Genomic DNA, 15,155 nt, shown 5'->3' on the forward strand with positions numbered 1-15,155 from the left:
GTGCGATTCAAATGTGTGGATTGAAGAACACACACGGACACAAAGAAGGCAGCTAAGTGAAGCAGGCGCCTGCCTAAAAACTGCAATAGTGATACTGTGCTTTTAGGGGTCAGCCAAGACATATTTAGCATTCACATCCCTCCATCAACTGGCAGACATAAATTTTATATGTTGTTCATTTTGTTACAATAAAATTGGTGAAGTGGATCCTGAAAACCTTTTATCGAAAATGGTGTGGCACAGAACCATGAAATACAAGTGCAAGTGACAGGAGTATGAATTCACATGACTTCACATTTTTGCATTTCCTCAAAGTGACAAGTAAACACCTTAAATCTGTAATGCTATATGCATAATGCATCAACTGTGTTTTGACATCCATCATTTAATGCTGACTACAGCAAAATGTCAGCTTATAGTGCCACCACCAAGGAAACATAATGCAGGGAATATATTCAGGTCACAAAGTTTTAAAAGGCTTGCAAATTCTCTCTGTGTGCGAGTGTGTGCGTGCCTTTCTGTCAAGAAACTCAATGAGCTGCTTACATTACAAAAGAGATCTTTCAGCCCTTTGCAACGGAAAAGGCACCAAATAGTTTAGTACACAGCGGGAAGCACACACTGAACTGAAGCATGGATAATCATAACTTTTGTTACACCAATTATTGAACTAGGAGATAGCAGCGGTTTGACACTTCAACCAGGGAGCACAGCTCAGATAGTGCAAGCATCATTTTGTCGATGTCCATAAAGGATGATGTTTACTCCACTGGAGAGTGACAGCAAGTTTTTTGGATTCTGCCTCTAAAACGCCGCGCTTATTGTATCATAGTGAACATGAAGACTGTGGGAAGACGTAGGAGAGCGCCTTCCACTCTGCGCAGCGCAACCCCAGAAAGTGGCGTTGGTGAGAACAGGGATACATGAGGCCTGCTGTAGAGCTGCTTTCAAAACCTGTTAGGTTACAAACAGCTCAAAAGTCGTTATGCAGTGTGAGCTGGCAAAATCCAAACAGAGAGCTGAGCCTCTACTGAGCACTGAAAAACAGAAGAGCTCAAATGTGTTTTTCATATGACCCATATGAAAAACACTGTTTATCTCTAAAGAAAGACACTGTTTATCTTTATAGACTAGTCTTGTGTCCTTGTGATTGAAATAACAGTATGCTTCTTGAATTGCCTAATTATACTTAAAACAGTCAATTTTCCTCTTTTATATGTTTTATATTAATGCTAACTTTTTTTTTTTTTAATGAAAAATGAAAATGATGCCCCAAAGCAAAGACGCTGGCTTTTGCTTTTGTTAGACTGTAACTTAGTTTATTCAGCTACAATCTACAATAGATGAGTGAGATCTGGGTTACATGCCCCCTTATCCCTGTAGCCCTGCGGGCACAGCTATGCTCTGTGGTTGACTACATGCTACAGCAGCCGGGAGAAGCTCTCCCCCAGGAAAGCGCATGTTTACTTATTCATTTGCACCTCTAAATTCCACAGACAGCGTCTGAATGAGAGCATCGCTAGGAGGAAGGAATCCTCACAGCAATACCCATGATACAATAGCAGCGCCTGGTTATATGAGTGTATTTTCTTATGTATGCATGATTGCATGTCACTGTGTTTTCTTAAATGGGCCGTTAAAGTAAGACCCGGTTATTGATAACGCCAGTCTCAAACCATTGGTTTGGGTTAGAAGACATAAACCTGCGAGCTTCTGGATGGACGTGGCTTTCTGCAAGTAGTGCTCCCCAGAGTGGACGCGCTCTCAGATTTACTCCTGCCGATTGTTGCTTGCTGGCACTATTATCGACAGCGTATCGCTCACACAGGCTGGAGAAGTAACTGCATCGGCATTCTAATAAAAATGTGGATATGCCCTCCATTACGAAAAGAAAAAAAAAAAAAAGGCCTCTTGAACCTTCACTTTGATTTGTATTTACAACAGTCGCTGTGGTGGCACTAACTGCTTACCTCAAGGCATGTAGAACCTTTCAAGCTAATCATAAACTGAGGATCACCTGTTTGTGAATGTTTGTGGATAGGATGCCTTGGCATGAGTAACCGAGTGTGTTACGCACGCAAACGCGTGCGCACGCTATGAAGCACTGAGGCGTGTGCGTGCATGTGTTGCTGTTTTGTTGTGACTAATGAGGAGCAGCTGAATTGGCCTGCCTGGTGATTTGTACTAGCTGCTTAATGATGATGAGGCCTGATGGGATGCCTGGTTCGTATGTTTGTCTGCAAACATCAACAATCTGTTCCAGACGATCTGCCAGACTCCAGATCAGGGGGAACAACATCAAATGACACAGTCATGTTGATTACATCATTAAAAAGTATTATCAAAGGTTTAGCAGCATCTAATTGCCAGGGACAAGACTGAAACCATCAGAAAATTGCGCGGAGTAAACACTCTTCAAAGGCTTGATGAAGGTATAAACACAATGTTTCTGTGTGTGCACATCTTCAGTCTTTTCCTCTTTTCCTTTTCCATTTTTTGACTACTCTCCTTTCCTCCCTCCCATAACCTGTCCCCTTTGGCCAGGAGTGTACATGGAGTCTAATGGGACACTTCTTACCTTGGGAATTAGCCTGTAAGACCCCAATGCTGTCATCAAACTGCATAGATTTGATGTTGAGTGTTGCCAAGATGCATTCCTTATCCTGCAGAGACGCATCTTCGATATTGTTCTGATTGGCTGACAGTATTACACACATGTCGCAGAGGTTGATGTTGACAGCCCTTAAATCTGCCCGACTTAATGGTGTACCCTTCAGGGCGAGGGGAACACAGAGAAGGAGCAAGACAGCGAGAGAGAGAAAGCAAAACACAGAACAGACAGACATGGGGGAGAGAAAAATAAATTTAAGAAGTGAGCAGAGTGGGGCTGTGGGAAATTAGTTAACAAGTATTCTTGTTTTGAGGCGATGACATTCCACTGATCTAACCGGGCGTTGGAGATTCAGAGACATGGACTAATCTAAAGGCTAGCCTGCGCTGAGGGCTGTGTTTGTGATTCTCCTCTGATCATCAGTCAAACCAGGCCTAACAAGCTCTAAGGCAGCAAGCCACGCCATCTGTGATGGGCACTGCAGCTGCAACGCTCATAAACTCCACTTTGGATATGCAGGATGTGTCACTGCTAGGGATGAGGGAGGCTCACTGAGCTCTCATGAAGTAATCATTCAACTGAGAAATGCGCGATCAAACTCAAAATGACAATCGCTTGAAAGATTTCAGCATGAGTGCAACTTAAAATGTCAGCGCCTTCTAGTTGGACAGATATTCAACATGCAGGTGAAGTAGTACACTCACAGGTAAGATGGAGACCTTGGGGAAGTTGTGTAAAGTTTCCCACTCTCTCCGAAGGTAATCCAGCGAGCCCACAAAAACTATAGGCTTTAGCTCGTGGTAATGGAAGTTGCTGGCTCTTAAAGGCATCACCAAGTTTCGCAGCCCCACTAAAGCGGACGTGACATCCCCAAATATACAGACCACTACATGGCCGCTTAGCACTGTCATGGAGGCTTCACTCCGGGTCTGTAGGGAAGAGAGGGACACGGGGAAGGGGGGGAGAGAAAAGCAGAGAATGAGGAAAAAAAGCGAAGGCAGAAAAGAGATGAGGAGGCACATAGAGACAAACACAGGTTTACAGAATAAAAATGAGTGCCGATAACAGAAAACTGGGTCAGGTGCATGAAGTTAAAACCCCCCCAACATATCTAGAGTTTAAATGTGCTTAAAGGCATCACATAAACTGTTATATATCCACATGTAATCATTTATTAACCATGTGTTTGGTTTTATTATTAGCTCTTCATTAGACAAATTAAACACGCACGAATGTAAGCTGTAAACTGTTACATTCATAAAAAAGTACAGCTGCAAATTGTATCATATTTTCAGCTGGCGGCAAATGATGTTTATCTGTGTATCTGAAACATTTTGGTGAAGCAGCCTTCATATTCCCTTGAGTTGAGTGAAAACAGCACCTGGGTCACTCGAGTCTTAGACAAAGCAAAGATATGTCGTATCTTTACTATGCACAGTAGGTGACTGCGCCTCCTACTTGATCCTACACAAACAATTTATGCACTAACATAAATGCTTTAAACCGTCTCGTTAAAGCATCTGAGCAAAGTCATGCACCGAGTGTTGAAATGCTGCTCACTCATTCCTTGGTGGATATACACATATACTGTATATATAAATATAAAAACAAACTCACCTTGAAACAACAGAGAGGCAGTGAGAGAAATTTCAATACACATTAGTATGTGATTGTGTTACTGCAGTACTGAGGGGAAACATTTGCTCCTGAGCATACTTACTAGTACCTTCTTTTTTTATATACACTATTTTTCCCCTCACTGGGTAGCAGTTACAGAACTTTTGCCCCACTTACCAGGATGACTTTTTCGATGTCTTTTGAAGGGCACCAGTGAAACATCCCTGTCGAGTCATACCTCTTCACGTTCATGTCCATATTCTCAATTTGTTCATTTCCAGGAATTAGAAGGGGATCGTGTCGACTGGAAAAGAGAAAATATTTACGTTAGGCTGTTTTGTGGCAGAAGCCAGGCAGGGTTTCTTGATATCTGTGCTGTCTGATCGTTAAAAGTCCATCTCATTCTCAGAGTATGAAACTTTCTACTGCACTGCATAACTAGAATATCTTTCCCTCCAATCTGTCTCATCCCCTATGTAGAGGCATCAGAAAAGTCAATGACCCTTGTGCTCACTGTGGTACAGAGGAGAACAGCAAGATGTGAGTACTACTGACTGAATGGCATGACAACACAAGGCCAATTACCAGCTTTTACCCTCTCTTCCAGTTCCTGACGCCATGTGGCGCAAACAGTAAAAGCTCCAACAGGCTCGCACTTTAAATATTTCAGGAATTTGCCCAATCACATTTTGCTTTCCCAGCTGATGGTCATTAATGTTTCAGCAGCATGTCACAACCAAACAGGCTAATCCACAGCAGTGGGCTGCTGAGTTTTATCTGCTGTAACACTGACCATGAAAGGGTTCCTGTCAGTGTTGTTACGCTGCCTCTCCTGTTCTTGAACTTATTCTACAAGACATGTTCTCACAGCCCCTCTGAACACGGTCCAGAAAATGTCATCAAAAACACAGAGTCAAGATAAACGGCGGAAGTGCTGTTTTCCCACAAAGGCCCCTTGTTTTGCAGCAATGTAAATGTAGTTTATTGAGAATTTAAGAAAAATTATGAAAATTCAATACTGCTGATACTCCTAAAAAAAGGGGGGGAAACTGCAGAGATAGACATGTGAGTAATATGGGAGAAAATATCTCAAGAATTTGACATACATCTCTCTCAGTATCACTCTCTCTATCCTCTATCAACACTGTCATTCACTGACAAGGCTTTGATGTTGTTTCTTCCTTCAACCTGCATTTGGATTGCATGCCATCGCAGGCAAAAGTTAAAGTTAAAGAAAAAAAAAAAGCTGTCAATTAGCCACCCTCTCTCTCTCCACCTCTCTTTCCCCCCCTCTCCCCTCTATCAGTTAGAGCAGGTGATAATAACACTGACAGCATTTAGTGTTTTTACACTCAGCCTGAATCTTTCATCCAGAGCCGCGTGTTGCGCCAATCAACTCCACGGAGCCCCCCGTCACTTCAATCTGCTCAGCTCTGCTCGCCTCCACACAGGGGCTGACTGGCGCATGCAGACGGGCTGCCGCTCCACCTCTCACTGCCAAGACAGCTATCTTTCACAGAGCTGTCAGCGGTGTGACTGGCAGCCTGTCACAGGCTCCGCACACCTCCTTCCTCTTCCTTCTCCGCGCCTCGGGTTGAACCTACCACAAGGCTCAGGCAGAGCAGACATGACGTCTGTGCTACGGGGCCACGCCCAAGGGATATCAGCTGCAGATGATACTGTGACATCTTCTGCAAATGGATGCGTGTTGTCAGTCATGACCCATCGTGAAGGTTTGTGTGGGTGTGGGGTGGGATGGGATGGTGTTAGCGCCACGGCAGGAATGCGGTTCATTAGGAAATTTACAAGCTGGATTGGCTACTAATAAATTATTTAACACAGGGCTCCTAAATGTCACCCAAATAGCAAGCGAAGTGACAGATAAATGCAGATATTCTCTGCTGAGAATTTTCAGTCCTGAACAAGTAGATGCAGAATTACGTGAACTTTGCTTAATTTCTAGCATTGTACCAGAATGCAAACTAAATGTTGTGCTCGGTGAAATACAATATTTTATCAGATGCACTTTTATGGAGGACAAACAGTATTTCCCTTACAGCATGTCTCACTCCGGTGCCTCCCTCCCTCCCTCTCTGTCTCTTTCTTTCTCTCGTACCCTCTCCCTCAGTATATTTCAAACAGAGTTGAATTATTCCAGTGTATCACTCTGCAGTCACAAAGCTGGGGATGGGCGTGCTCCCCCAATCCCTCTCTGCCAGACTACGAAGGCAGCTTCTTGCTTTGAAAATTTTTCCCATCATGCAAACTGACAAAGGCATGCTTTTCAAAAGCCCACAGCCAATCTGTTGATCATTATTTATTTACAAAGGCCTTCAGGCTGCGAGTCCTGTAAAAACCATACTTGATACGTATGTTCGCTCTCTTGCTAGCTCTCCACTGTGTTTTCCCCCTTCTTGCTTGTTGAATAAAGTATCCCTAAGGCTACCTCAAACAATCACTTTTCATTCTGCATAAAATCCACCTCGCAAAGCACAACGGTTTATATAATATATATGGTCTTATATGCTGACAGGGGCAGCTGTGAAGGGGTGGAGGGAGGGACTGTGGACTGCGATGGGTAATTTGATGTTCTGCTAAAGGCTAATACTTGGAGGGAAAAAAAAGAAAAAGCTACACCTATAACAGAGGACCTGTCATCCCAGCACCCAAGAGCCAGCAGAATACAGAAGCAACCCTAAAGCAGAGAAAACTTTGACACCGCTTTGAAGCGTTTTCAAAACTGAGTAAATAACTCGCAAGGATTATTATCACTGCGAGATCAAAGCGCAGATGCATATATTACATGGCAAACGGGGACCGTCTTCTAAGCAGAAAAGGAAGAGAAGAAAAGGTTTTGTGCTTTAAGTTAGGCAAACTAAAGAACCTTTTAAAACAAGCAGTTATCTGGAAATGTGCCAGTGTCTCGTTGTTTTTGTAGCAGTTTGCTCCCTCTGAGCAAGGGCATCTGAGCTGATGCTCTGCTGCGAACTAGACTGAAGGGTATGACTCTGTGTTGGGCTAATGGTTTGGCAAGTGTGAAGGCTTATTAAGTGCTTGTTTTGTTGTGAGGGGGAGGCCGACAACTATACTGGACAAAAATCACATAGGCATGCCAGTGCAGTAGGAGGATTGCTGCCTGAGGGAAACTAGCAGGGCTAACGTACACGGCACTCAACCAGAATGGTACAGTAATAAGTGAAAACATTATGCAGTGTATGAAAGAGAACAAAACAGAACTACTTTGTATAATAGCTCATATTTATATTGACTTTATTTGGAAATGTTAACTATTCCACCTTAGAGTTTGCTTATTTTTTAAAGGGTTTAAATTCCATAAATAAGATTAAGATTATATATATTACGAGGTCTCTCTTTAGAGTTCCTTAATGTAAACCCTCGCTCTCATTAGGAGACGAGCAGTGTAGCTATGAGTGTTTCTGTCCTGTTAGATCTTCGCCACCGTGCCTTCATCCCGCCGTCCCAACCCGCACAGCTCGGCCTCCCTGCATTTTCCTCTCAGTCGTGCGTCTAACCCCGCCTTGCAGTCAGAGGAGCACAAAAACCTACCCTTTTTATCTTTCAAAATCAATTAACAGCAGTTTAATTCCAAAGGACAGGATAAAAGGAAGGTAATATTTGAATTCATATTTGATTGTGACGATACATCTCGCATATGGCCTTAAGTACCAGATACACTACTCACAGGGGTTCCCACAATAGACGAGTAGCCCGAGGGCAAAGTAACCATGCAGGTCTCTCTGATTGGTTGGTGGTGTCATTAGTGCCAGCATTGTTTAAGGAGTACATGTGGACCAGAACGGAGGAGGTGACAGCTGGGTCTTTAAAGCCAGAGGAGTTTTCAAACGGCTCCTCACAGCCGCTTTTCATGACAGAAATATTATTTCAGCTCTGTCATTAACAGCTGACAGCATGCCATCCAAAACAGCCAGCACCTAACAGGGCATTTCTCTTCTCTTTTTCACTCACAGAGTTTCTTACCTCCCTCTTCTGCCACCCCTAATTTGCCCCCTCCCATCCATCCAAACTCCCACCATCTCACCATCAGCAGCATACGCCTCTGAAGTATCTCTCAGACACATACCCCCCCCCCCCCCCTCCCCATGCTCCCTCCCATCTTCCTTATATCTGTCTTCCTCTCACTCCCAGTTTGAAGGCTGGAAGAAGAATAAAATCAGCATCTCTTACCTCATCATTTTGGGCGAGCAGTTGGGTGAGTTTCGCATCCCTCCGTTGCGCTGCTTTTTTTTGGGCGAGAGCGTTGACGGATGCTCGTCTTCGACTGAAAACACATGCGCACAATGTCAGAGCAGAGACAGACGGTTCAGAAAGAGAGCTGGACCTGACATGAAAATAGGCAACAATCAATCATTCAATGCAAACCACAAAAAAAGAAACTGAACGCAAGAAAAGGAAAATTAATAATTCAATGTGTCAAAATGGAAGGGAAATAAAAATAGAGAGAGAAAATATTAGTAATGGACAAATGATTAAATCTGAAAAAAGCCGGAGGAAACCACGGAGAGAAAACAATTCCTGACCTAAAAGGAAGGTTTATTTAAAAAATAAGAATTTTTTTTTAAAATGTCCCCCATGTTGTGGCTATACTAAGGTGCAATATTGCACATCCTCCACTGACACTTCACTGCGTCTGTTCACCCACCGAACTCTGCAGGCGGTTGGACCTCTAGCAGTTTACATCCAAGTGACCATGCTTACCTAAAGCATTAATTGCAATGTGATGCTACAGACTGTTATTGTCACTGGGGCATGGGCAAAAGCAATGACAATGATATAAATACAGGTTATGGAGATGAATTTTGAGTGCGTAGTTGACTTCCTAATGAAACTACTTGAACCCCAACACTTGTGAAAACTTGTGTCGGATTAAATATACAGCGTCTTTGTTTCATGTTTTGCTGAACAATGCTGTGTTATTTTATAGTCCTCTTTTGTTTGTTTTTTTAAAGATTATTTGATCACATTTGAACTCGGTTTTCTGTCAGCCATGCTTCGCTAGGTTGAAAAAAAAAAATCATCTAAAAACAAAAACACTGTTTCTCAAACTTTACTTGAGTCCCAGCCAGACAGAGAGAATGAGAAAGAGCAGCCGGAGTGAGTCCAGGCCCAGCTGTCTGAAGATTTCAGTCAAGCTAACAGTAGTCTGATCTTCTTCACTGTCTGTGAGTTTCAAGAGCTTTCAGACAGGCACCCAGATACTCTTATCCAATCTACGCTCTCCCAGCGCAAATGTCAAGTGCACCGTCACTTCAAACCCGCATTAGTCCTTTGGTTAGAAATCAATAACACAGCATGATATTAGTGCAAATCAATGTGCGCGCTGCAAGCCGCGGTTATTCCAAGCATGTTGAATTTCATTATTCTCTGAGCACCCATTCTATGCTGTCACCTAATTCTGCTAATAAAAGATAAGAAATATGGCTTTGCCTTCTAATAAAATGTCATTCTCTGACATTTCCTTTATGCAATTGGGCAATCAGAATAGCTAATATCACAAGCATTTTACACTTTACAAATAATTCTCTCTCTGATGTACTTTGAAAATACCACACAGCAGAAAGTATGCTTTCCTTGCTATACCATTTGACAAACCCCTCTTGGTTTAAACTTAATTTTTTAACATTAAAACAATTGAACTTTTTGCTTTCACGGACACCACGCTGCATTTCCCCACTACATAATGATATTAGTGCAAAATCCCTGAGCTCACAACACCTAGAGCCACTTCTGAAATAGCACGTTGTCTACAGTAAATTCACCTGTTTTATCCCGGCGCTTAAAAGTTATCTCATATAGACAGTAGCAGCCACTGCACTAGCAGCCAGATCTGTGCAAAGCAGCAGAAGAAACAACAGCAGCAGCTCCAGCAGAGTGAGCCGTCATGCAGCAAACAAGACAAAATGAAGAGACGGGACAGCATTACTGACTGATGCATCCCGCTAAGGGGCCAACCTACAGTGCCTACTGTGACTGAGCAGCATGGCATTACTGGGGTGGCAGCGGTATTTCACTGGCAGACTGCGGGCCCGGTTCAGTCGACTTTCAGCCAGGGATCTGGTCGCCACGTCTCCTGGACCCGAGATACTGAAGCGCAATTGCGAGGGGTCGTCCCCGGGCCCCAGCCGCATGTGGAGCAGGCATCCTTTACGGTTATTAACGAGAGGGATGTTGACTGTGCCAGGGCTGACCAGGGGTTCCTGGCTGGGGTGCAGGGCATTGGGAAGGAATACATTTGAGGTGATGGAGGTGGAGATGCAGCCGGTGGTTTTAAGTGTTCTGTTTTGAAAAGGCGGTCTAACTTCATCCGTTACTGTCAAATAGTGGAGAACAAAGAGTGTGAAAACGCCTGCTTTAAATGCTCAGAAATGACTGAGAAAAGAAGTGTTATTGTATTTCAAATTAGATTTTGTTAAATAGATATTTCAGGGTAAATTCCATAAAACAATCATTATTTCACAGTATGTTAAAATGAATATCTGATCACTATTTAAGAAAAAATGCAATTTAAGTTTTGACTGAACCAGCTTAAAGCAAAAATATATTAATAATAATGTTAATAAATAAAGGCAGGAACCATGTAGAATTTCCTAAAAATAGTTGAAGCCTTCTTAATTTGCTTTTCATTTGTGTTAAATTCATTAGAAGCCTCTTAACTTTACTTCTCATTTGTGCTGCGCTCGGGTAGAACAAAGCAGAGGCATGGCTTGGCTAAAGCCAGTCAAAACCAATTAGATATTGTCACTTCAAGTGAGCGTGGCACACCACAATAATGTCAACAAATAGAACTAAATATTTATAATATTATAAATTCAAAACATATAATCATTAAACATGTATTGGATTCCTTTTGGATTATGTACACAAGTGTGATTTAATTCCGCATGAAAAATGTTGAAAAACAGAGCATTTGGAATTTTCACTATTACACTAAATCGCTTGAGTATGAGAATAAATACTCGCATATGTACCAAATATGTTCAGCAAGTCGTTTCACCAAACTCACAGAAACACACACTCACACACAGTCCATCTGTGGCTGCAGAGTCAACCTGCATGTTTGTATGTACTGAAAGGGTCATGGCACACTGTAGGAAGACAGCAGTGGGAGATGAGTAAAATATCTGGTTGCAAAGTTGACTTGGAGAGGCGGAGCCCTTTTCCTCCCTTTGGTTGAAGGGTGGTTGGTTGGTTGTTTGGAGGAGAGAGCATGCTTGGGTGGCCCTGGGCGATAAACAGACGTTTATCCCAGCCGTCAGCTGCCTCCTTGATTTACAGGGCGCCACCGATAGCTCCTGGATTCATCTGGCCCTTGTCAAACACGTGCAGCGTTACAGAGTGTTCACCCGCCCTGGCAGGTCCACTGTGCATCCTGAACAACCCAGACGGCAACTGTCCCTTCTTGAAATGATAATCACATGACGGTACTGTCCTGCATGCAAGCCTTATCAGATCGCCGTGACCCAATGTAAACTGGATGATGAGGCAGAGGAATAACAAGTAAAAATGTTTACTTTACTATGTGAGCTAAGCTGGCTTTGCCTTTACAGTGTTTGCTGCATGAGCGAGCTTTGTTCTTCAGCTGCATTGCAACTGCATGAAAGAGCTTTTTAAAGCCATGCATTGTGGTCTTTACAGTTAAAAAAGGGAAGAAAAAAAAACTTATGATTACTGCGCTTCCTTTTAGTTTGCTTAACAGGTGAGGCAGCCATTATTTAATAAAGGAAACCAAAAAAAAGCCTTTATTGTCAGTATGCCTAATAATAACAAATACATTTAAAATGTAGACACAAAGTGTTAGAGGTGACAAATAACATTTCAAAAGTGAAATGTATTCTTAACCAGTAAAATAAAGGAGGGGGGGGGAAAGTCATTTAACAATTATTTACCAAAGATTTACCTATATTGCAATCAGCTTTGAATCGAACGCCAGCCTCTTTATGGCTTCCACTGTTTCCTGGTGTTGTAGCGCCATCTGCTGCTACATGCAGCACAATACAAAAAGAATATTTCATGGATCTACATAGTGTTATCAAACACAAAATGATCTCAGTACTTTAGTTTGCTGTCAAAATATGTTAAAATGATTTTATCATGTTTAAGTTAAATATAAATAAACTGGATATTTTAAAAGAAACACTGAAAGTTTTTCAAAAGTTGGTTTCCTTTTTTTTTTTTTTTTTTTACAGTAAAAATACAAAAATACTTAAGCAAAGCATCGCTACTAAGAATGTTATATGACATGCTGAGGGAGCTATACTCTATACACAAAGCTATGGCAGAAGGACAGGGAAACACACTTACGTGATCTGACAAATCCGTTATACTTATATTTGGCTGGGGAGGATGCAAAGACAAGTGGCAGGTCACACACAAGGAGAGAGGGTGTAATGAAAGAGACACATTAGGAAAGACATCAACATAAGAGCCGTAGATGGAAATTAAATCAAATGTAAATCTGATGTTGTCTCACCAAAAGGTATGAGGGCACAAACCAAAAAATGAAAGTATAAATAATTAAAAATCACTGTAAAACCCTAATGGTGGCACTGATTACAGTATGATGTGATGGCACATAAAAGGCAGACAGATGAATGAAAGAACTGTCCATTCACAGAGTGAGCCATGCTTTTAGGAAAGTGTACTACACCTGTAATGAGATGTAATGACGGTCTAATGGCTGGTTTTAATACATTTGAAAAAAAAAAGGAAAGAACTACATTACATGTCACATCATTTCCGTGTAGATTTAGCAATTCCATTTTTTCCCCATTTTATAATAGAGTTTCGTGGGGGGTTTTTATATCTAAAAATGATGGGAAGTGTGAGGCGGAACAAATAAAGCCACAATGGGAAATAAAGAAAACGAATACATACTTCAGTGCATGTATAAATCCAAAACAGACAACAGCTGCTCAAAACAGCTGCGCTAACAGAGCACTAATGCATAGATACCTGATTTTCGCATGCAGTCCAGAAGTCTTATACAAATAGAGATTTTAAAAATTAGGGTTTTTTTTTTTCATAACTTGAGCTCAGTGCACGATCTTTGGGGTTGTACTTTTAAAGGGTTCACAAAGGTCTCCACTTTTGCCAGTGCAGTTAATTCTCTGGTAATTACAGTTTTTGACCTTGACCAAGAAGATATTAAAGACCGGTACCACTAGAACTACTAATGTAGTAAGCACTTGAACTCAGAGCTGCTGACACTCCCCACTCTCTCCCAGAGTATCTTCCAGCAGTAAAGGTCACAGTGAGGGCCCAGGGCTGGCCTATGACACAGATCCTCAAAAAGAGACCCACAGTGGCCCTGGCATCTGTCTCTAGCAATCTGCCCGCACCGCAAAGGCGGCAGACTAACTGGCTAGCATCTGGGGCATTGCGAGGCGGCGTAGGACAGGGTGGGTGGGGGAGGGTGGTCGAGGGGGTGGAGGTCTGCCTGGTGGACAGGAGCTGTCAGGGCAAGTTTGGTGATGAACCAGCAGGGCTGGGAAAATGCAAACATAATTTCTGTGTCAGGATGGATAAGGTCCCCAGCAATGAGATGCAGATTCACACACATGCATAGACACCGAGATACAAGTGCATGTTGTTGCGCACACAAGATGTGCACATGCGCACATATACACAGCCCAGAAGGTTGTGGACAAGCCGAAACCATCTCCCTAACCCCAGGCCCACATCCCTTGTCCAGAGCTTAGCAAACCAAGTTGAAACCTCTTAACTGACTAAAGATTTTCTAAAATAGTGAAAGTCAAGTCACAAAAAAGACTTGTTTCATTTACAGACAAAAAAACCTCTTGATGTAGCCAAAGAATTTAGAATAAAGTAATATGTTAACTGCCTATAATAAAAAAGAACAATGGAGAACTACATTTTTCTAACCACTTCATCTGCATACATATCATTACTCATTTAATGAGTTTGTGTTAAAAGTTGCCATAATAAATATTGTATTAGTCGTTAAAGCAGTTTACAGTTGTATACTTCTGCCATCCTAACTTGCTGATAGCTGTCTGTGCTACACACAGACATGTGGCCCTAATTTGGCACGTGTAGGAAAACAGCAGCTTAAACGAAGCAGTGCTATCCAAGAGATCAATAATCAAAGTGCAAGAAAAAAATTAGTTCAGAAGCGTATGAAGTCATCGTGGATAAAGATGTCTTATCCTCTCAGCCTGGTGGAAAAAAAAAAAAAAAGAGGAAATAGGGAAAGGAAATCCAACAATCCCTGACTGACAAAGCCCAATGCGCTCCTTCACTAAACTCACTTTGTTCAGATGAAGTCAGGGTTAAAAAGAGAAAGAAATCTAAGACAGAGGAGGCTTTCCTGAAATCCTACAGGGGGTTGAGGGAGAAGTGAGATCAGTAACCATGTAATGGCCAGTAATTGGTACCGAGGGATATCAGCGCAGGCCCAACTACAAGAGGCCAAGCCAAACTCATCATGGCATGTTTGACACTAATCTAGGCTGAGTCGGAAGACGGTGGGAGAATGTTGAGAAGGAAATCAGATCTGTATGTCTGAACCCAAGGCTTTGATAGCTAGGCCTACTGCTGCCATGTCTAATTGACAAACAATTTAGTATTTCCCATCCACTCAAAAGGAAAACAGATTTAAGGCGATCTTCTAGGAGCCTCGGGCCTCTTACCTTTCCTTTATCAAGCCAGAAGCACTTTTTATAGTTTCCTTTTTGATTTTAATTTCTCCTTCTCTTTGCTGTTCCTTTATCTATTTTCTTGTACTCTTCCCAGCTACATAAAGCATTCTTTTTCTCTCATTTGATTTTTTCCTCCTTCCTATTTCACTGCCACGTTCCTACCGTATAAATGTGACAAACTATCAATGGCTGCAGGACAGATGAAGTGCAGGAAATACAAGTCTGAACAA

The 15,155-nt window shown here is 42.2% G+C and overlaps 1 protein-coding gene across 12 annotated transcripts in view; it reads right to left on the reverse strand.

Moving 5' to 3' along the window:
- kcnma1a (potassium large conductance calcium-activated channel, subfamily M, alpha member 1a) overlaps nucleotides 1–15,155 on the reverse strand; it is a 150,838-nt gene that overhangs the window by 18,160 nt on the left and 117,523 nt on the right. For 9 of the 12 annotated variants that reach the window (XM_085477559.1, XM_085477557.1, XM_085477567.1 and 6 more), the window contains 4 exons: nucleotides 8,435–8,528; nucleotides 4,406–4,532; nucleotides 3,316–3,540; nucleotides 2,579–2,771 (listed from right to left, as the gene is read on the reverse strand). In XM_085477559.1, coding sequence (XP_085333685.1) covers nucleotides 2,579–2,771; nucleotides 3,316–3,540; nucleotides 4,406–4,532; nucleotides 8,435–8,528 — 639 coding nt within the window. Of the gene's footprint in view, nucleotides 1–2,578; nucleotides 2,772–3,315; nucleotides 3,541–4,405; nucleotides 4,533–8,434; nucleotides 8,529–10,223; nucleotides 10,578–12,164; nucleotides 12,246–12,568; nucleotides 12,602–15,155 lie in introns of all 12 variants that reach the window. The other 3 variants (XM_085477566.1, XM_085477564.1, XM_085477565.1) reach the window with 3 other exon arrangements.

This window comes from Copadichromis virginalis, linkage group LG13 (assembly GCF_057382275.1).
Source record: "Copadichromis virginalis isolate Kocher_CV1m ecotype Utaka linkage group LG13, C_Virginalis_male_GT1.1, whole genome shotgun sequence".
NCBI lineage: Eukaryota > Metazoa > Chordata > Actinopteri > Cichliformes > Cichlidae > Copadichromis > Copadichromis virginalis.